General features: G+C 39.7%; 3 protein-coding genes across 3 annotated transcripts; all 3 read right to left on the minus strand.

The window, feature by feature from the left end:
- Positions 1-325: 325 nt before the first annotated feature.
- On the minus strand, positions 326-844 carry LOC135197456 (uncharacterized). The gene has a single exon (XM_064224522.1). The coding sequence runs from the start codon at positions 842-844 to the stop codon at positions 326-328; it is 519 nt and encodes a 172-aa protein (XP_064080592.1).
- A 158-nt stretch (positions 845-1,002) lies between these two features.
- On the minus strand, positions 1,003-1,506 carry LOC135197457 (uncharacterized). The gene has a single exon (XM_064224523.1). It carries the CDS (start codon positions 1,504-1,506, stop codon positions 1,003-1,005), a length of 504 nt encoding a protein of 167 aa, XP_064080593.1.
- Positions 1,507-2,012: 506 nt separating this feature from the next.
- LOC135197458 (uncharacterized) lies at positions 2,013-4,424 on the minus strand. Its single transcript, XM_064224524.1, has 4 exons — positions 3,729-4,424; positions 3,041-3,098; positions 2,621-2,730; positions 2,013-2,447 (listed from the first exon to the last, which is right to left on the minus strand). Exons 1-4 carry the CDS (start codon positions 4,422-4,424, stop codon positions 2,013-2,015), a joined length of 1,299 nt encoding a protein of 432 aa, XP_064080594.1.
- Between the last annotated feature and the right edge of the window lie 16,234 nt (positions 4,425-20,658).

The raw sequence follows: 20,658 nt of genomic DNA on the forward strand, positions 1-20,658 counted from the left end.
GACTCCACGCGATCAGGTGGTAGATCGGCCATTTGCTGTTCAATTACCCTTCCATGTACCCTGCGACACTTGATGCATTTCCCTAGCACGCGCCTCACCGCTGCATTGCCCTTAAAAACCACCCAAAATTTCTCCCTCATTAGACCCAGAACATACATTATGCCCATATGGTTGGAACGCTCGTGATAATACTGGATAACTATGTCAGTCAAGTGGCCCTTATATGGCAGAATAATTGGATTCCTTTCGCTCAGGGCAATATTCGCCAGTGATAACCTCCCTCCAACGCACAATAGCCCATTTCTCAGGATTGGTTTCAATTTTCTTAAGGAGCTGGAACCCTGATGGTGCTGCCCTTCTCAAGACTTGCTATTTCTACCTCATAAGTCATTCGCTGTGCTACCTGCACAACCACAGTCTCTGCCAAGCTCATAACTTGTGTAGACAAATGCATGTTTAGTTCGCTAAGCTGCTGCCTATGTTTGCACATTAAATACCTGGTAAACAATATGACCCAACCTACGGCTCTGAGTAGCCGGATCCACTTTGAGTAGTGGTGGATGATTTTATGCCACCCTGTCTGCCTACAATCCAACCCAACCCTGAAGCTAATTGTTTGGCAGACTTGCGCCCTTTTGGGACCTATCTCACGCCTAACTTCTAGTCCTTCCACACTGTTGGACATGTGGGCTGGCTCTGCTGGCCAAAAACACTCCTCCTTCAGCAAAAAACCTGGCCCTGTTCTCCACCTTTCAGACTGCTTGGAGCGTGATGCATCGTCTGCCGGGTTCCATTCAGAGTTAACATACCTCCACTCATTCTGATCACTTCCTTCCCTTATCATAGAGACTCGGTTCGCTATAAATGTTTAGTACCGAGCTTGATCATTCCGAATATAACGCAAGACCGTTGTTGAATCTGTCCAATAATAGACCATCGTCCACCTTGAAATCTATCATGGCCAGAATTGTGGTTCCAAGTCTTACGGCTAGTACAGCTGCACTAAGCTCTAGGCTGGGGTACTGAAACGTCCTTCAAGGGCGCTACCCTTGCCTTTCCCATAATGAATCTACAGGATACATTTCCCCACCGATCTGTGACCCGCAAGTATGCCACTACTCCTAAAGCCATGATGCTCGCATCCGAGAACAGATGCAGCTGTATTAGGGTAGCTGACTCCCACCCAATAACCTTTAGGCATCTTGGCACACTTATCCCTCTGGTCTGATTCAACTTGTTCACCCACACCCTGATGCGGTCAGTGGTGTTGGAGTCCAATCCCCTGTCCCAGCCTATCTTCAATCTACACAAGTCCTGCACAATTATCCGTCCCTCAATTAAAACTGGTGCCAATATGCCAAGGGGGTCGTAAATCGAGGCTATGACTGACAACAAGCTGCGTTTAGTCCTTGGAACTGAAACCAGATCTGCCTGGACACCCAATTCATCAGTGGCCAAGTCCCACTGTACTCCCAATGCCTTTAGTCTTATTTGGCCCTGGTCCATCTATGAACCCTGAAATGCCCTTACCGTACCACTCCCTTGGGATGGATGACAAAACCTCCACGCATGAGCTACTGAACTTCGTCAATGTAAATCCCCCTTTTTCGCAAAGCTCCTTAACCTCTAACAAATTACTTAACAAGGCATATTGACGATCCTCGGCTCTCAAACAGTCGTCTACATAGAAATTGTTAGCAACGGTGTCCCGTGCTCCCTTGGAGAACCCATTCCCAAAGTCGCTTGCTGTCTGTTTACAGCACAAAATTCGCAATGCTGGGTGACGAACTGGCCCCAAACAGATGTTCAGCCATTCTAAACTCAGTTGGCTCCTCATTAAAACTATTTTCCCACCAAAAAGAACCTGAGGTAGTCCCGCTGATGTTCTGGTACCCGTACCTGGTAAAACATTGTATTTATATCCCCTGAATAGGCAAACAGACCTCCCCTAAACTTAACCAACACACCCAGCAAAGAGTTCATCATATCGGGTCCCTGCAATATTAGGTCATTCAACGACGTGCCCTCCACCCTGCTCGCACAGTCAAATACAACACGGACTTGTCTGGCTTGTCTGGATGTTGCACACCCAAATGAGGGATATACCATACATTTTCCTGGCTGGCTGAGGTCACTCGCTCAGCATATCCTTTCTGTAGCATCTCGGTCATGAAGGCACTGTATTGCTTAGCGTAGGTACCATCCTTCATTAGCTTCTTACGAAGACTGTGCATACGGAGCAATGCAATGTCTCTTGTTTCTGGCAAGGGTCCAAGATTGTCGCGCAGAGGCAGTGGCACCTCATAACCCCCCTCTACAGTTCTAACCCCCCTATGAATTAGATCTAGCCATTTCTTATCTTCTGCAGACATTTCCCTTTTGGGAGATGCCATGTCCTGGAAGTCTCTATTATAATCTTCCACCAGCATGCGGTCCAACTCCAACGCCTGCTAGTTACTTGGATCCTATTGATGTGCTCTTGACACCTCTTGTCCTTTGCCCCACAGACTGCCCAGCCCAATAATGTTCGTATGGCATGTGGCTCATGGAGGTGGGTTGAGTTAATGACTTCCCTCGGCTCAAGTAAGTGTGGAACATTGTTCCCAATTAACAAACCCACTTCGGCATCCACATCTGGGATATCTATTTCTCGCAGATGTGGCCAGCGTTCCAGATCTCCGGCCCTGATCACATCACACTCATCGATAGGTATGCGGGAGGTGCTCAACACTGGGGGGAGTGTAATGCAATTCTTACCCTCATAGTCTAATACTGACAATCCTGAGACTAGGCTACATGCAATTTCCCCTGTTCCATTTGATGGTTTCAACATTCACCTTTACGTCTTGCATCTCAGTGCAACCTAATGTCTTCATTAATGCCTCTGAACAAAAGCACGTAGAACTCCCATTGTCCAAAAAGGCCCTCGTCACAACCTCCCTTCCTTCCCTTGACCTAACCCTTATGGGCACAACTGACATCCCTGTGCCAGCACTACCCCCCTTAACTGCTCTGAACATAGCAATTTTGTCATGCGTACCTTCCCCCTGAACCACTAAGGCCCTATTTGCGCTCTCTGGTTCCACCACTTCTGCTTCCTGGTGTCGGTGCAACAGAGTTGGATGGTTTTTGTTACACACATTGCACCTTTTCCTGTACCTGCAATACTGGGACATATGACCATTTCTCAAACAACTAAAACAAAGCCTCAATTCCTTAATGGTGTTTAGTTTGTCCTCATGTCCCATTTTAGCTATTTGGTCGCATTCATCTATTATATGTGGTCCTTTACAGTGCCAACATGAAAGTGGAGCCTCCCCAACTTTGTTACATGAAACTTTCCTTGCACTCGTTAAACCCTGTGATTTGCTTGGTGCTGAACCCTCTCCTAACCCAGGGGTGGCCCCCTTTTTACCACTCTCGAACAGGTGGCGTCCAAACAAGGGATTTTTTAAGACCCTAGCCTCCCCTTCAATGAAACTAAATCATCAAACTGTATGGTCTGCTTCTTCTCACTAATTATCTTGTCGGCAACTCTACACCATCGGTCCCGCACACTAGATGGGAATTTGCTCAGGATCAACCTCATTGTTTTTGGGTTCTGCAATTCGGCGACACCATAAGGGACGCACGAAATTGCATTTCTTTGCAGGTTTTTTAGCATCACCGCATACTCATCAAAGTCCTCTGCATTATTCTCCCCACCCCATGTCCTTCCATTCGATTACCTTATCCACGTATGCGGTGGCTATTTGCTCAAGGTTGCCGTATCGCTCCTCCAGCAATTTTCTTGCCTGCCTATAGCCCTCTGAAGCATCTAAGTGGAGGCAAGCTGCCACTATCTCATTTGGCCTACCTGTTGTGTATAAATCCAGATACCTCAGCCTTTCCTTATCATTTGTCAGCTGGCTGCTAAATATGTCGTCGAATGAGCGGATGAACCTAAAGTACTTTGTATAATCTCCATCAAACTTAGCCATATCCTGCTTGGGCATCAAGCCTTTGAGGCTGCAAGAGATTAATGTCTGCAAGATTTCCTTATTACTTAAGAACCCTTGGTTATTCCTACCTGAGCTAACTTCAGGCACTACTGCACCTAAGCCCATGGGTTGTTCACTCCTGTCCATGTCAGGGTCTATGTGTTCCCTTATCCTAGTGACGGGAGCTATTTCCCTATTATTTTCGTCAAATTGTTGTAAAACCTTCTCCTCTGCCACCACCTCAGCTATCTCTGCCTCCAACCTAAGCTTCTCCCTCCTCTGTCTTAAGGCTTCTTCCTCTCGCTCTATGGCTTGCAGCTCTTCCAACTTCTGTAATTTTGCTTCCAACCTGGCTCTAGAAGCAGCTGCCAACACACGCCTACTCCCAGTAGAACTCACGCTTGACTGCTTAGAGCCCCCTGAAGCAACAGATTGCCTACCCATAACTGATGCGCTATCCCCCACATTTAAATGTTCCTCCTCCTCTGGGATGGCCCAATGTTCTCTCCTGCCTCTTGGTCCTGATTGATCTCACTGTTCTGCCTGACCTCGAGTTCCTTCAAAAATTCCTGAACACTCCTGCCCTCCTTCTCTAGTGACTCGCTCAGACGCTGATACAATGCAGATTTGTTCCCCCCCATTGGGAGGCTTCTAGCTCTCAAACCCTCCCTCAATTGCACAACTTTAAGGGTCTCCATTTTCCTGGATTCAGCTCTGGCCACTCCCTATGAACTAACTTAATTCCCTAGTCGAACTGTAGCTGACCTAACCAAGGAGTTGCCAAAACCCGCACCACTCCGTGAAGACAACTACCAGTACCTTACTCAGTTGCGACGTCACAAAGATCCTTCAAGTCTAGGGAGCAACCCTGAATGCAACAATGTCTCGTGTCCCAGCCTTATTTACTTAAGCCTTACTGCAAGCGGCAAACAGACTGTGGAAAATCATCCTATTACGAACCTGAATTAATACACCATGATGCTTAAACATGTTGCACTGCTCTCCCGACTCGAGCACGCCTGCCCCTCTAATTGCTATTAACCCTGTACCGTGGTTCATCAGGGTCCCTAGCGGGGACACCACGATCCTACCAAATTTCGTTACCAACCCACAAACACTATCTTGAGCCCCTCAAATTTGCCAATCAGCCCTTGCCCTGGAAACTCACCCAGATGTAGTTTGCATGCCCCACAAAATTACGCCCTCCCTGAAGAAATGGCACAAATCCGGGCACCATCACAACCTATAGCTATATATATATAATTTTTTTTTTTTTTTTTTTACAAAAGGTAAGATTGTAAGAACCCTAGTTAAATACACCCTACACACACAAACCACGGTATTATTACAGTTTCAACCATTATGGGAAATCTATTATATTGATATTTTTCCCGAGTAAAGCACGTGATAACAAAACACTTCTTCTCAATACATTATTGTCGCTAATGCATACTTACAGAGAAAAAAAAATATTAAGTTTTTACCTCGAATTTTTCCTAAGTCGGGAGAGGTGTTTCCTCTACGGTAATGTTTACTTTTAATGAGCCCTCTAACTTACTTTCTTACGCAAACAAAAGCAGTTCCAGTTACTCATTATTGGCTGAGAGGTGTGACATTGTTATGACGTCATGGGTTTCATAACCAATTACGAACGACTTTAGTCGAAAACTAAGTTTCACTAGCATTTCAGCGGAGTAAAAAAGTTACCTGTCTAGTGTCCACTGTATCCATTCCTTGTTTGACTGAATACTCGAATAATGAAGCAAAAAACGGCATTTTGTCTTCCTGTACCTATGGCAGAGGCAGTGGCTGACCCTTCTGGCATTAATTTTGACAGACCTTGGATTTCCTACCGATTGTTTGCAGTGCAATGTGGTCGTCGGGTACCTGGCCACTTCCTACTTTAAGTTGCATGTCAGGGAACCTTGCAACGGCTTCACGTTTTCCTCAAAGCAGCAGCACATCTTTATCAACCAACAGTTTAAGGTAAGCTTCATTAATTTATAAAGTATATTATAATGGTGGTAGTATAACGATGTATACAGCAGTACCATCACTTTGGATTTGGTTTGATGGATGTTAGGTAGTGGCCTTAAGGGGGGGTCGCAGGGGGGCGGAGCCCCCCCGCTAGGCCTAGGTAGGGGTAACAGGGCCCTAGGTAGGTTAGGTGGTTGTATTATGGTTCGGTAGTGCCCCGAAAATCACTGTGGCCTTAAGGGGGGGTCGCAGGGGGCGGAGCCCCCCCGCTAGGCCTAGGTAGGGGTACAGGGCCCTAGGTAAGGTTAGGTGGTTGTATTAGGTTCGGTAGTGCCCCGAAAATCACTTTTCTCCTCCTCCCCCCACCCAAAAACCCCGCTTCCCACTGGGATCCCCCATAATTGAAGTAGTACGTTTATGCTTAGATTTTGTGTGTAAGAGTAACTCTTAGTTTCTTTTTTAATCATTTCCTCATGTTTCTATGCGATGTGCAACACCAATCTAGTCGTTTTTCGTCGTTAATACTTGAAAAACGGGTGCGGCCTTCTCCTGGACATTTACCTTTTTCTGGAAAAACTCGTTTTTTTAACTCCAATTACATAGTAAATCTCTAAATCGGATGGTTTGCAGTCAAAATAAATGTTAAATCCGTTGGAACTACATTATTTATGATGCAACAAATATATTTTTATTCCAGTTTTCCCATAATGGTTGAAACTGTAATTTTACCCAAACCACTGCCCAGCAATCAACAATTCCCACATTAAATGACCCAAATGTTTTTACGCATGGTTACCAGTGTGCAAGATTATCTGCTGAATAATTCTCCAAACCAAAATTAATTGCCCAACCCTGAATATTATCCAAAACAACATTAGTTGCTCTACTTAACCAGTCCCTCTTACGACGCCAGTAGAATAAATTTGAGCAGCCATCAGAATCTTAAACTTAAGGTCTCCCCTCCTCCATAACTGTTAAATATTAATGACGTACGCCAAATTCGTTAAGATTCGCTCATGAACATTTTAATCCCTTCGTTGCAGAACCACCATATGCCTGATAAAACTTGACTCATGTGACACCTTTAACAATCGCGCCCAAACTTTCGGCGGTACACAACGTTAAACACGAACTCTTAGCATTCGTTGCGGAACCACCATGGCCCCCTGACAAATAATTGCATTGGTGACGGCACTACCACTAAATACGCCTAACAATGCCTTAAGAAATGGATCCAACAATGGCTTCTTATTTGTGTAGACTTAGCCTAGCTTTCCTCGCACTCCTGGTCTTCTTTGGGCGCAGCGTGGTAGCGGACGTCCTTTGAAACCAGCCTCATTTCCTCGTCTTCTCCGCACAGCTTCGCCAGAGGGGTGGTAGACGATTTGTGACTGTGGGCGGCCCAACGTGGGTTTGAGTGATACGCGACTGTCTTATAGTTTCCTTTATTACAGTCGGTCACTGAAAAAATGAACAAACATAAATATTCACAGTGGTGACAATTTTGCCATTTCAGTTAAATGATAACTCCTTAACACTAGGACAGGTAAATCCCTTAACGCACATTAGAATCAATTTCTCAGTGATCACAATGGTTAAAATAACAATAATTGCACATAGAATCTTTAAGAAATATACCTAGGCATTACCATGCACTTCGAGGAACCAAAAATGTCATGAGCGATCTCTTAACAAAATAATACTCTTACTTACCAAATCGTTTGCTTTCCCACCGTCTTAATCCCCTCGTGGTCCACTGCCTACATTCCTGAAGGGGAACGGCATCGTAATTTGTGCACATGACCCCTAACGACACTCGTTAAAACCGAGCCTATATTTCCCATCATATTCACTTCTCTATTTAGGACACTTGTTAAACGAGCCTATATTTCCATCATATTCACGTTTCTCTATTTAGGTATCAACTGTTATTCATCAGCAACAACCCTCTCTTAGCTCTTAGTTTATAGAATCTCAGTACACTGCAATGCTTACCTCCTAAATCGCTTAATTTCCTCAAGGCCATGCACATCTGTCTGCTTCTAGGTTTAAAACACAAAGCGAGCTTCCCTCCCACGCACTTGACCAGGCGGCGGGAAACCGAGCCGATGGTTCCTTTTTCTTGCTCGTCATGAAGGGAGAGAGGAAGTAGGGAAAGCGTCCAAAATCACCCTTAGTGCCCACAAAGGGAACTTGTTACTCGTAAATAAAAAAATTTTTTCTTTTTTTTATGGGACAAGAGTATACGCTTATGTCTTATATCGAGTGGCCCGAAATTCAATTACCAAACTTTTCTTTACCACAAAAAACAGCTGTTTTTCATCGCGTAGCGGACATATTGTTAACAGTCGCGCAGAGAAGATGCCCAAACTTTCCTTTCCCGCGTCGACACATGTATTGTCCGTGCATTGGTTTGTTGTGCCAGTCCTCTGTTCTGTTTGTCATTCTCCTGTCTCTATATTTCTGGGTCTTTGTCTACTTTTATTAGTCCTTCTTCCCATGCACTCTTTAGCCACTCGTCTTCACTGGTTTTCAGATATTGCCCCAGTGCTCTGTTCTCGTTGTTGACGCAGTCCTCTATACTTAGTAGTCCTCTCCCTCCTTCCTTTCGTGTTATGTATAGTCTGTCCGTATTTGCTCTTGGGTGTAGTGCTTTGTGTATTGTCATATGTTTCCTGATCTATGCTGCGGAGTTCTGCCTTCGTCCATTCCCCTATTCCTGCACTGTATCTGATTACTGGCACTGCCCATGTGTTTATGGCTTTTATCATATTTCCGACGTTATTATTATTATTATTCATTATTATCATTATTACTATTATTAATATTATTATTATTATTTTTTATTATTTTTATTATATTCAGTAGAATTGCATATTCTTATTGATCATTAATTAGGGTATTATTATTAGGATTATTATTATTATTATTTATTACTATTATATTAGCAATATTATGATTATTATTATTATATTATTATTATTATTAGTTATTAATTTATTATTCTATTATTATTATTATTATTATTATTATTATTATTATTCAACAGACGGGCATACTATTCATATTCTGTAGTACGGAGATTGCCATGCGTGATATAAGAAAACCATATAGCAAGAGAGAAATTAATAATGTAACTAAAGGTAATCAAATGAAGATGACCAAATTAACAAAACGCAAAAAAGGGTTTAAAAAGTTGTTGCAAAAAAAAAGACTAATAATGTTGTGCAAATGACTTACAGTTTTATTGCACCAACTCGACATTGAACTGGACATACGAAATTACAGATAATCAGAGAAAAGCAAGGGATTTATACCTAATTTGTGAGATTTTTAACTTCTTGTAGAGGACTTTGGTGAAATAGGCTGCTTGGTTTGCAATTTTATGCGTTTTCATTTAGGGCTGCGGAAATATGTGTAGAGGGGTTATACCACGCATGGAATGTATGGAATATCGAGTTTAGGTCAAATGCCAAGTACTGGGACCTATGAGGTTATTCAGCGCTAGAAAGGAAATTGAGAGTAAGTAGGTTTGAAAGGTGTAACAGGAGGAAAATCTCGCAGTAGCACTATGAAATAATCGTTAGTAGAGTGTGGAGAGTAAGATGGAAGAACGGTATAATATGAATGGAGGTACAGTAAAAGGATTGAAAGGAGTTGTAGCTAGGGGTCGAAGGGACGCTGCAAAGAACCTTTAGTAATGCCTACATTGCACCTTGTGTGGTGCACTGACGGGGGATATAGCACGTATGCGAAATGCAATCTGTAGTTTAAAATAGTTTTTTTTTTTTTTGTCTGAAATTTTTTTTTTAAATTTTATTTTATCGCAGGCCTGTCGATATAATCATTGGAAGTAAAATTTGAAGTCCGGTTGTGTGAATTGAACGAAAATTAATGTTAGTTTCTGTACGAGTTATTTGGGGAAACATCAGAACATTACGAAAAGGTCACCTGAATTCGAAGAGGTCACGACTTAAGGAGGAGGAATCTGACACAAAAATGAGACGGATTCCTTGACCAAAAATTTTTATGACACCTTAGAGTGAGGTTTTATGGGGTTTTGAATTCTGACAAATTTGGGGCCCGCCTGATGGACCAAAAATTGGCCAATTGTCGGTCCTATGAACATGGAAACTGTGATGACAAAAAATGAGTCTCCAAAATATATTTACAGTGGCAACGTCAGAATCGCACCTCTCTCTCTCTCTCGTAACTCAATGGGAGGGTATATTGTTTAATTTACCGCATTTATAAATTAAATAATAAAATATGTTAATTGCCAATGGAATTGTTGAGATGAGCTTAATTTAATATATAATACGAATGTATTATAAATGTGTATAACTACACGCAAACGCACATACACTCAGACACAGACACACATATATATATACATATACCGAATGGCATAACAGTCTTAATGTATTTGATCATTTATGTATAAAATTGTCTACTATCTATCTATCTATCTATCTATCTATCTATCTATCTATCTATCTATCTATCTATCTATATATATATATATATATATATATATATATATATATATATATATTGATATTTACAGCCAGCTCTGTATTTCTTGGAACAGATAATTTGTATGGGTAACACCTTTTTTTTTCTCTGTTCTCAGTTCGGCTCGAAATGGATCCTTATTGGAGGATACATCACTTTATCTCCCCTAATCATATCATTGTAGAATGTATCATATGACGCGTGCTTAGTTGATGCAAATCTATTTACTAAATATATTAATTTCAAGTGAAGATTATGCCTTCCTGCAAATTATGTTCATAGACTTATCGCTCCAAGGCTGGCTCTCATTTTGATAGGTGGAGGGTTAGACATTTCTGGAAACATAAAATTTGGTGAAAGTTCGAGCAAATCGGTTGACTCGTGAGAATGTGATCACTGGGTAACATTTTGAAGGAAATATAAACTTGAGTTTTTCAGCAGGTCAATCAATCTTCGTCATGTAATGAGTGAAATTACTTGCATTAATACCAGCATGTGATATGAATGACGTTATAACTGATTATGAATGATTTGGAATGACATAATTAAGAGACAATTCTATGAGAAATGAATACGTCTTCAGGTAGGAATTGTAAGACTGTCTGAGAGAGAGAGAGAGAGAGAGATACGTGGTCAGATTAGCCACAAGTGTCAGCGGCTAACAGCAGCAGCAGCAGCAGCAGCAGCAGCAGGAGTCCCTGAGTAGCAGCACCACCGCAGCTGCTATAACAAGGAAATGATATAGCATGTTGAGCACATTGTCATTATCGGGACGGGGGGCGTGGCCAGGCGCGGCGGGGGCCAATCAGCGCGCGGGACGGGTGGCATGTGACACTTCAACTGCCATTATTCATCAGGGCCGCCTCCCATTGGCTGCTTCACTCAACCCTCGCTCACTAACCTTGCAGGGGATACCTGCATAATGTGGTAAAGCCTAACTCCTGCATCTCTTTATGTGCGCTGGTAGCGCTGGTGGTGGTGGATATTTTGGGAAGATATTGTTTCAACATTTTATTTTCTCTCTCTCTCTCTCTCTCTCTCTCTCTCTCTCTCTCTCTCTCACCTTTTTATTCGTGCCTGTGCAGAGAGAGAGAAAGAGAGAGAGAGAGAAAGAGGGAGGGAGGGAGAGGTTGGTGGAGGTGGGTGCCATTGTCCAGTGTCAAAAACTACTTTAGGAATTTGGTATTTGATAATTGGTTGGGAACTCGAATGAAATTCAAGTTAGCAGGTAGGAGGAATTCACAGGAAAGGTATTCAAAGGGAACCTTCCCTTTTGTTATTAATATTTTTTTTTTTTGGTCCCAGCATTGCTGTCAAATGCTGTTATAACCCTTTCACAGCGCTTTCGACAGGTAAAGCATACAGTGTGACTTCACAGAAAGCCATACAATAATGACGCGAATTTTTACTTCTTATTTCATTCTCATTTTGTTTTGGCGTGAAAATCGTCAAGAATATGCAACGATGAAAAGGGAGTTGACCAATTAAGTATATGTAGACAGAAATACAAGGTCTGCTATCAAGTTTTATTTATTTATTTTTTTTTTGAGAGAGAAAGGTGAGGGCTGATGAGTTATAACTGATATATATATATATATATATATATATATATATATATATATATATATATATATATATATATATATATACACATAGAGAGAGAGAGATCAAATCATCGGTGACTTGTTGACCTAGAAAGTGAACTAGGGCATGTGGCTGGCAACCTCACCCCAAAAGGAAGCTGAGACGGTTGATGTCCTCTGGAGACATCCTCTAGATTGAAAAGACACATAGTATATGTACTCATACACATATTTTATATAGCTATATATATTAATTTGGGTTAGTACACTGCGTATACATTTTTACGTATGTCAGTCAGTAGATAGTTATCATTTGTTCATCGTACAAGATGATAATTAATATATACCTTTATTATTATTGTTATGGCATAAGCCAAAGAGGCCATACAGAAACTTCACTTTCATAGGAAAGTCGAACAGCAATAAATAAATAAACAAACAAACAAATGAATAAATAAATGAATAAATAAATAAATAAAATAAAGCAGTAAATAAATAAATAAAGCTAATGAAATCAACAAATTCTAAGATCTGAAAATATGGTGACATAATCCTTGCGAAGGCAGCCAATAACCAAGATGTCAATGAAAATTATTTAACTGCTATTGTGAATTTCATTTCTGTCATATTATTGTTTTTTTAGTATTATTGAGAAGATAAATCCCATTCTCATGGAACAGGACACAAAGGCTATTGACTTGAAATTCAAGCTTCCATAGAATATGGTGTTCGTTTGAAAGAAGGTAATATGAAATACAGAAAGAAAAGAGAAGGTACCTATTAGAAATGCAAAAAGTCAATTAACAAATTGATAGATAAATAAATAAAAATGTAAGGAAATTACTAGAATACAAAGAAAAGTGTTTTACAGTAGTATTGCGTTGCATCTTCGCTAGAAGTTTCGAAGCTCCAGTTGCACAAAACATCTTCAGAGAGACCGTTCCACAGTCCAACGGTGTGAGGAATAGAGGACCATTGGAACTGCGAAGTCCGACAGCGAGGCACATTTACTGCAAATTGGTGCTGCTGTTCAGCCAAACTTGTTGTTCTTGGCAGGAAAAGATAGTCAGAGGTCAATTGTGAATGTGAAAGATCCCTGTGAAAACTCAACTTTTGCAAAATTGATAAACAAGAGACCATCCGTCGATGGTCCGAGTCATAACTGGTAATCTGTATTTATCCAACTTATGGAAATTGCTTTGCTTGAGTTCAGATGTTTTAAAGTGATTTTGGTCTATCTGAGTCCAATTTGTGCCAAAGGGGTATACGATGCTGTCGTCTCCTTGTCAAGAAATTTCCCGAAAGATGTAGGAAATAAGGTAGATTATTTTAAATATCTCACAATTTTCCTTTATCCCGTAGGAGCGGAAAATAGACTTTTGTGTACACATTAACACATATGCACGTGTTATCCCGTTAATTCACTTCCCCTTTGAAGCCAGCGCCGATGACCACGGTTTTTGCGATGCCAGGTCGTATAAATGAATCGGTCAATACCCTTGGGAGATGGTCTCTGCTGCCGGAGGACACATTCATGCTTGTCACGCAGATACCGGATTTTACTTAATAGTTCGAGGAAAGTTGTTGACTATCTTAATGTTGCAGTAATCGAATTTAATGCTGTGAATGATAGACATTTTCCTTCCTTACGTAACTCGTCGGGTCAGGTCTATGAGAGTGACCTGCTTAAACTATTTTAATAATAATAATCGGAAGGTATGTATAGTCATATTGGAAAATATATGGAACTGTGATAATTAGCGAACTCACGAACGCGAACTCTCTCTCTCTCTCTCTCTTATGGTAATAAATGTAATGCTGTTCCTGATCAATATTTATCTTATATAAATCAAGATATGTAGTTCTACAGGTAACTTATATGGAACTACATGTAGCATATAGAGCGAAGACACTCTCTCTCTCTCTCTCTCTCTCTCTCTCTCTCTCTCTCTCTCTCTCTCTCTCTCTCTCTCTCTCTCTCAATACTGCATATAATATTTTTTCAACTTTCTAGATGACTCAAAATGTGCCCCGCCAGTCAAAACGTATGCATTTTGTTTATGCGAATTTTAACCTTCATAACCATCATAAAATATCGTCCCCTTAAACTTTATGTTCATTGATGCCGCTAAATTCCTGCGCATGATTTATCCATGCAATAAAAGTAGGAGAGAGAGAGAGAGAGTGCGTGAAAGAGAGTGAGTGAGAGAGAAAAATAGGCAGAAATGTAGAATTCAAATCCGACGTAATAAAGAAAATTTCCATACGCGAAAACCTACGTGATACAGAAACGAAAAAATGTTAACCTATTGCAACATGATATTGCGCCGCCTAAACCTATCTCCTCCCCCCCTAAACCCTCTACCTCCGCATGCACTCCCCTTCCCCGCTCCCCTCCCCTTCTCCTTCCCCCTCTTAACTTTTTTTTAAGGACCCCTCCGTAATGCTAAATGGTGTCAATTGCAAATCTTTCCGTTTTTCCCCCTTTCTCCGGGTAATAAGTGGAAGTGGAAAAATATTAAGCTCGTTTGAAAGGGCGCTCGGGAAACACTCATCAAGTAATGTCGACAGGTATTTCAAAATGGATTTTTTCCTTTCGCTTTCGTTTTATTTTTATTTTTTTTTTACATGTTCCTGGCTAAGAGTGAAAGAGGTACACAGAGAGAGAGAGAGAGAGAGAAGGATTCGAAACGGATTTTTTTTCGACTGCAGTATTTTGCGTTGGCCAAAGAATACAGGATACACACTTTTTGTAAACTTTTTTTTTTTTTTTACTCGTGTCAGTTCAAAGAGTCGATTTTTTTTTTTTTTTGGGGGGGTCTTGCTTTGCTTTCTCGAGTGGGTTTGAAAATCGAGGACCAACATTGACTGTTAGGAATGTGTTGGAGAGACGGAGACACAGCCATTCACTTGCTCGGGAATTATATCATTTTGCGTATGCATTTATGCAGATGCCCAGTACGTGTGTACATACATACATATGGATATATATGTGTGTATATATATATGCACACTCATAGTTTTATATATCTATATATATATATATATATATATATATATATATATATATATATATATATATATATATGCTATATAGTATATGCGTGTGTGTGGTTTTGTGTGCATGTGTGCATGTTTGTATACCGTCTTGAACTTGGCTGTTATTATGGTGGCACCTTGCTTATGAATATATATATATATATATATATATATATATATATATATATATATATGTATATATATATATATATGTGTGTGTGTGTGTGTGTGTGTGTGTGTGTGTGTGTGTGTGTGTGTATACCTTCAGCAAAACATACATTTTGTTTAGCGATTAGATATGTGTCTGTATATAAATATGTATATAGATTTATGTAACTATATGTATGTGTATTACATATATACATATCCATATGCATGTCCCATATATATATATATATATATATATATATATATATATATATATATATATATATATAGTATATATATACATACATGCATACATACATGTATAATATCACATCTTTTGAAGGCCAGGTTGTCGCAATTTATTCTGTGCGGAAATTTGGGACGGTTTAGTCCTCATACGTCGAAGCAATTGAATTCTGTCATCTGCATTAGAGGATGGACCGGAATAAACGGCTCCCTTCCTCTTTTATTAGGGAATTTTTACCAACTCTATTTTTTTCCCTCTCTGAATGAGATGCATATTCATACAGTATTTATATTCATTTGTTCATTATGTGTGTGTGTGTGTATGTGCGTGCGTGCGTGTGTGTGTGTGTTGGTATTTATCCAGGGGAACGGAACCAGCACGGTTTAGCTGCTTCGTATTATTTGCTGTTCCTTTTTCCAAGTGGCTGAATCGAGGTAGTGTTTAGTGGCAGTGTTTATTCATTTGTTTGTTCATTCTCATGACTTCACTTTTTTTTTCTTTATTTAAATTTTGTCGTTTGGTTTATACGAGTCCTGTAGGAAATGTGTGTTCTTGTGTTTTTCAAAGTCTTCGCGGTGACCTTTAATTCCTGCGACGCCAACTCGTTGAAGTAAATAAAACTAAACCGCAATTCAATTCGTGGATTCTCTTCTACATCAACTTTCGTTTTTCATTTTTTTTATAGATGATTTTGCCGATTATGCTTATTCTCCTTCCCCCATTTTTCATGATTTACTTTTGCACTTCTGCGTCTGTATAATATATATATATATATGTATATATATGTGTATATATATATATATATATATATACATATATATGATATATATATATGTATGTATATATATATATATATATATATATATATATATATATATATATATCACTTTCAGTCTACCTGGATATAATGAATTGGATCTTAAACAACAGTTGAGGCATATTATTTGTGAATATAAAAAAGTACATATATGTTTATTTATTTATTTATTTATTTATATGTATGTGTGTGTGTATATTATGAGGATTAGTCTGTTGAAATTAGGCTAGCTCAGTCTGTGTGGCCTTGTGTTGTTCGGCAAACTCACTTCAACTCAACCCGGGTGTACGAATCCCATCTGAAATTTTAGTGTATTTCATGTAGAATCCCTTCGGATTCAGTACTTACAATAGTGAAGGTAAATACGGGCTACCCAGGTGTAAGGGCCCGTGCTAGCATATGGGCAGCGTTCTCTAAATCATCACAGTAAATGTATGCAAAATGTGTCAGGAAATATAGAAATTAAGAGGCCTTTTGGGGGGTTGCTTTAGATTTAATAATAATAATAATAATAATAATAATAATAATAATAATAATAATAATAATAATAATAATAATAATAATAATAATAATTCATAACGTCAAAAATTCTTGCCCTCTCATTTCAACTGATCTGATGACAAAAATTTTCAGATGTGGAAGTATGTAAGTAACTGCTACTATAGAAATGAGCTTAGACCCAATAGCAGTCATTTTAGGTAATATTTGAAAACTGTAAATAAAATAGGTTGTAGGGTAAAACCCCAATTATAGTTCTGAGAGCTATTTTGCAACCTTCATTTAAAAACAGGCCAATTTTAAAATTAATCGTTTTATTAAAGCTCCAGAAATGACATGGCTTCCACTGTCGCTGCGTATTATTTTATTCATTTATTGGAAAAAAGTAGTAAAGGTGTTAATTAATTATTCGTACAACGTTACAGTACTTTATTATCTCTGGTGTTATTTCTGGTGGTGGGCTAAAATTCTAATTATAAAAGAATCTCTCTCTCTCTCTCTCTCTCTCTCTCTCTCTCTCTCTCTCTCTCTCTCTCTCTCTCTCGAATTTTGCCCGTAGTTTCAATTTAGGTTTATTGCATTCCTGTGTTCATACTTTGCCCTGCTGCAACACTGAATCTTTCCTTTTTATAAAAATACTGCGTTACAATTTATCTCGGCCAACTCCGCGTATGTACAAGCTTTTATCCCATCAAAAGACTGACTGTTTTTAGGGCAGCGACGCGCTGGGACCCTTGTGTACCCTTGTGTACCCTTTTTCGAGTGGACCAGTATGTGAGAAGATCCGACTATACGGATATATGAAACTATCAGTATATCTCGCTGTGTCACTCTTTCTGTCTTCCAGTTTAAACAAAAACGTCCGAATTTTATCAATATATGGGACCTAATATTGATAAGATGAACTTGATATCATACACTACAGATGAGACCACACTACTGTGGAACATGTCATTAACGTAAACTTATCTCACACAGCATGTCAATGGCGTGGTCGGTTTGGTCTTGTACTACCACCTCGGTGGCCGCGAGTTCGATTCTCGGGCATTCCATTGAGGAATCAGAGATGTGTACTTCTGGTGATAGAAGTTCACTCTCGACGTGGTTCGGAAGTCACGTAAAGCCGTTGGTCCCGTTGCTGGATAACCACTGGTTCCATGCAACGTAAAAACACCATACAAACAAACAAACAAAAATCATACGTGCCACGAAAACAGGTTGAAAACAAGTCTGCGACCTGTAAGTGAAGAACGAGTCTGTCAATTTTGGATAAACGTATTTAGTACTTGTGACCACTAATAAGTCGTTGACATATATACAACCTGTTTGTATTGTGTTTGCAACAAGTTATCAACGCGTGTTCATGGCTTGTTTTACTGCAATGTAAACATACCTATACATTCTTGGTCGCAGACTTGCATTATATATGCTTAACCAACTCCACTTCTGCCTTTTATACAGCTGTTACTTAAGACGATGCTTCAGATGTGTTTACTTGACGGAGTGACATCTCGGTTACTCTAATTATAATGGAACTTCTTTACTTCAGAATTCTGTACCCTCTGTCTCAACATTTTCGACGCCAGATAACGAGCTAATCAATCGATCAGTCAATCGCCTTTATGTGCTGCTGACGATGTAGTTAGTTTGTCACCTAATGGACTGTCCATTGTCACATATCTAACAATAAACCCTAATTTCGCCTTTTTTTATTTCTTACAAATATGCTCTCTCTCTCTCTCTCTCTCTCTCTCTCTCTCTCTCTCCTGCTCTCTCTCTCTCTCTCTCTCTCTCTATATATATTATATATATATATATATATATATATATATAATATATATATATATATATATATACATATATATAGTGTGTGTGTGCGCGTGTGCATTTGTGTTAACACCCATATACAGCTTACATGATACCACCGTTGCATAGAAAAAATATTTCCTACTTATTCTCGACAGCGACACTTTTTACTGGGAAATTAGGAAAAAATAAAAATTTCCAGGCCTGAGCAATAACATTAACTAGGAGTTGTTTTTTCATGTTGATGAGATGTTTATCATCACACCCGAAGCACAAAATATGCAGATATAATTATGAGAGGTCAAAGATCCTAGTGTATATATCCCTGAGGGAGGAGGGACGGAGGGAGGGGGGAGGGGTCGGAGTAGAGGGTGAGGAGAGTGACCCAGTATTTGCAACGACGCCACCCTTTACCAATTAGGTAAATGGGCCCGGCCAAATCCAGGTGTTTTATGCATATGGAGATTCGAGCATAATTCTCACGTAATATTCACAATAGACTCAGATTTTCCAGAATATGGTATTCATAGAATTTTATCTCCTCTTTTGCATAGACGCTTTCGTCATTTGCATTTGCTCTTGATTCCCAAGGCAAGCAATTGCTGCGCGTGGTGTGTGTGTGTGTGTGTGTGTGTGTGTGTGTGTGTGTGTGTTTAATACAAAATTAAATATTTCCAGAAAGTCATCCAAGTATTAATATTATCCTATAATAGCTTTTGATAGTCATTCACTCAAATGTTTCTTTTCTTAGCTTTTAGAATTCATCTTAGAATATCTTAAGCTGCACTAAAGTAATGACAGTAAAATTCAGCTTAGAATATCATCAGCTGCACTAAGGTAATAACAGGAGAATTCAGCTCAGAATATCTTCAGCTCCACCAGAGTAATAACAGTAAAATTCAGCTTAGAATATCTTCAGCACTACTAAGGCAATAATAATAAAATTCAGCTTAGAATATCTTCAGCTCCACTAAGGTTATTAATAACGGTAGAATTCAGCTTAGAATATCTTCAGCTGCACTAAGGTAATAACAGTGGAATTCAGCTTAGAATATCTTCAGCTGCTCAAAGGTATAACAGTTCATTTTCATTCAGCTTAGAATATCTTCAGCTGCACTAAGGTAATAACAGTAGAATTCAGCTTAGAATATCTTCAACTCCGCTAAGGTAATAACAGTCCATTATCAGAGTAAAATTACAATGATCTAGAAACACCTGGCCAATCGTTAACGAGATTCAACACCTGTGTAATCGTCGACGAGATTATTCGACGGTTCCGTACTGAGATACGCAATTTACAATGTGTAAAAGACGCTGCGATTGTAACTCATATACTGTTAAAGCTCTCAGTTATTCAATATATCCATAAATTTGAAGTGACAAATGAAAAGACTGCTTTGTGGTAGGTCAAAATGGGGGCAAATGGAAATATTTCTAGAATTAGTATGAACGACTCGTTTAGTGGTGACAGTGACCAAATTTGATTGAGAATTGAAAACCTCTTGAGACATAGCTTTATATTTTCAAGAAAAATGTAATATCATAGTTATTATACTAATACGAAGCGGGTAGTGTTGATCTGTTTCGACAAAAAAGGTATTTTAGCAACATATCTGATCGAGTGCAAAATCCAGGTACCAGGACGAAATCCAGGGACCAGGAGGAAACTCGGGTACCAGGAGGAAACCCAAGTACTAGAAGGAAATACAGGTACCAAGAGGAAATCCAGGCATCAGGAGGAAATCCAGACACCAGGAAAAAATCCAGGCACTAAGAGGAAACCCGGTTTTAGGAGGAAATCCAAGAACCAGAAGGAAACCGTGTACCAGGAGGAAACCCTGGTACCAGGAGGAAATCCAGGTACCAGGAGGAAATCCAGACACTGAGAGAAAATACAGGTTCCGGGAGGAAACCCAGGTACCAGAAGGAAACCCAGGTACTAGGAGGAAATCCAGGTACCACGAGGAAACCGTGTACCAGGAGGAAACCTAGGTACTAGGAGGAAACCCGTGTACCCGAAGGAAACGCAGGTACCGGGAGGAAATCCAG

Source organism: Macrobrachium nipponense, chromosome 21, assembly GCF_015104395.2.
Source record: "Macrobrachium nipponense isolate FS-2020 chromosome 21, ASM1510439v2, whole genome shotgun sequence".
Taxonomy (NCBI): domain Eukaryota; kingdom Metazoa; phylum Arthropoda; class Malacostraca; order Decapoda; family Palaemonidae; genus Macrobrachium; species Macrobrachium nipponense.

What these genes read in the sequence shown, in the direction of transcription:
- LOC135197456 (XM_064224522.1), bottom strand. Translation starts at nt 844, where the DNA reads ATGATAAGGGAAGGAAGTGATCAGAATGAGTGGAGGTATGTTAACTCT.
- LOC135197457 (XM_064224523.1), bottom strand. Translation starts at nt 1,506, where the DNA reads ATGGACCAGGGCCAAATAAGACTAAAGGCATTGGGAGTACAGTGGGAC.
- LOC135197458 (XM_064224524.1), bottom strand. Translation starts at nt 4,424, where the DNA reads ATGGGTAGGCAATCTGTTGCTTCAGGGGGCTCTAAGCAGTCAAGCGTG. An exon ending in CTTAGTGGTTCAGGGGGAAG is followed by an intron (nt 2,731 to 3,040) that starts GTACGCATGACA and finishes CACTCCCCCCAG; the next exon opens with TGTTGAGCACCTCCCGCATA. An exon ending in TCCCAGATGTGGATGCCGAA is followed by an intron (nt 2,448 to 2,620) that starts GTGGGTTTGTTA and finishes AGTAACTAGCAG; the next exon opens with GCGTTGGAGTTGGACCGCAT.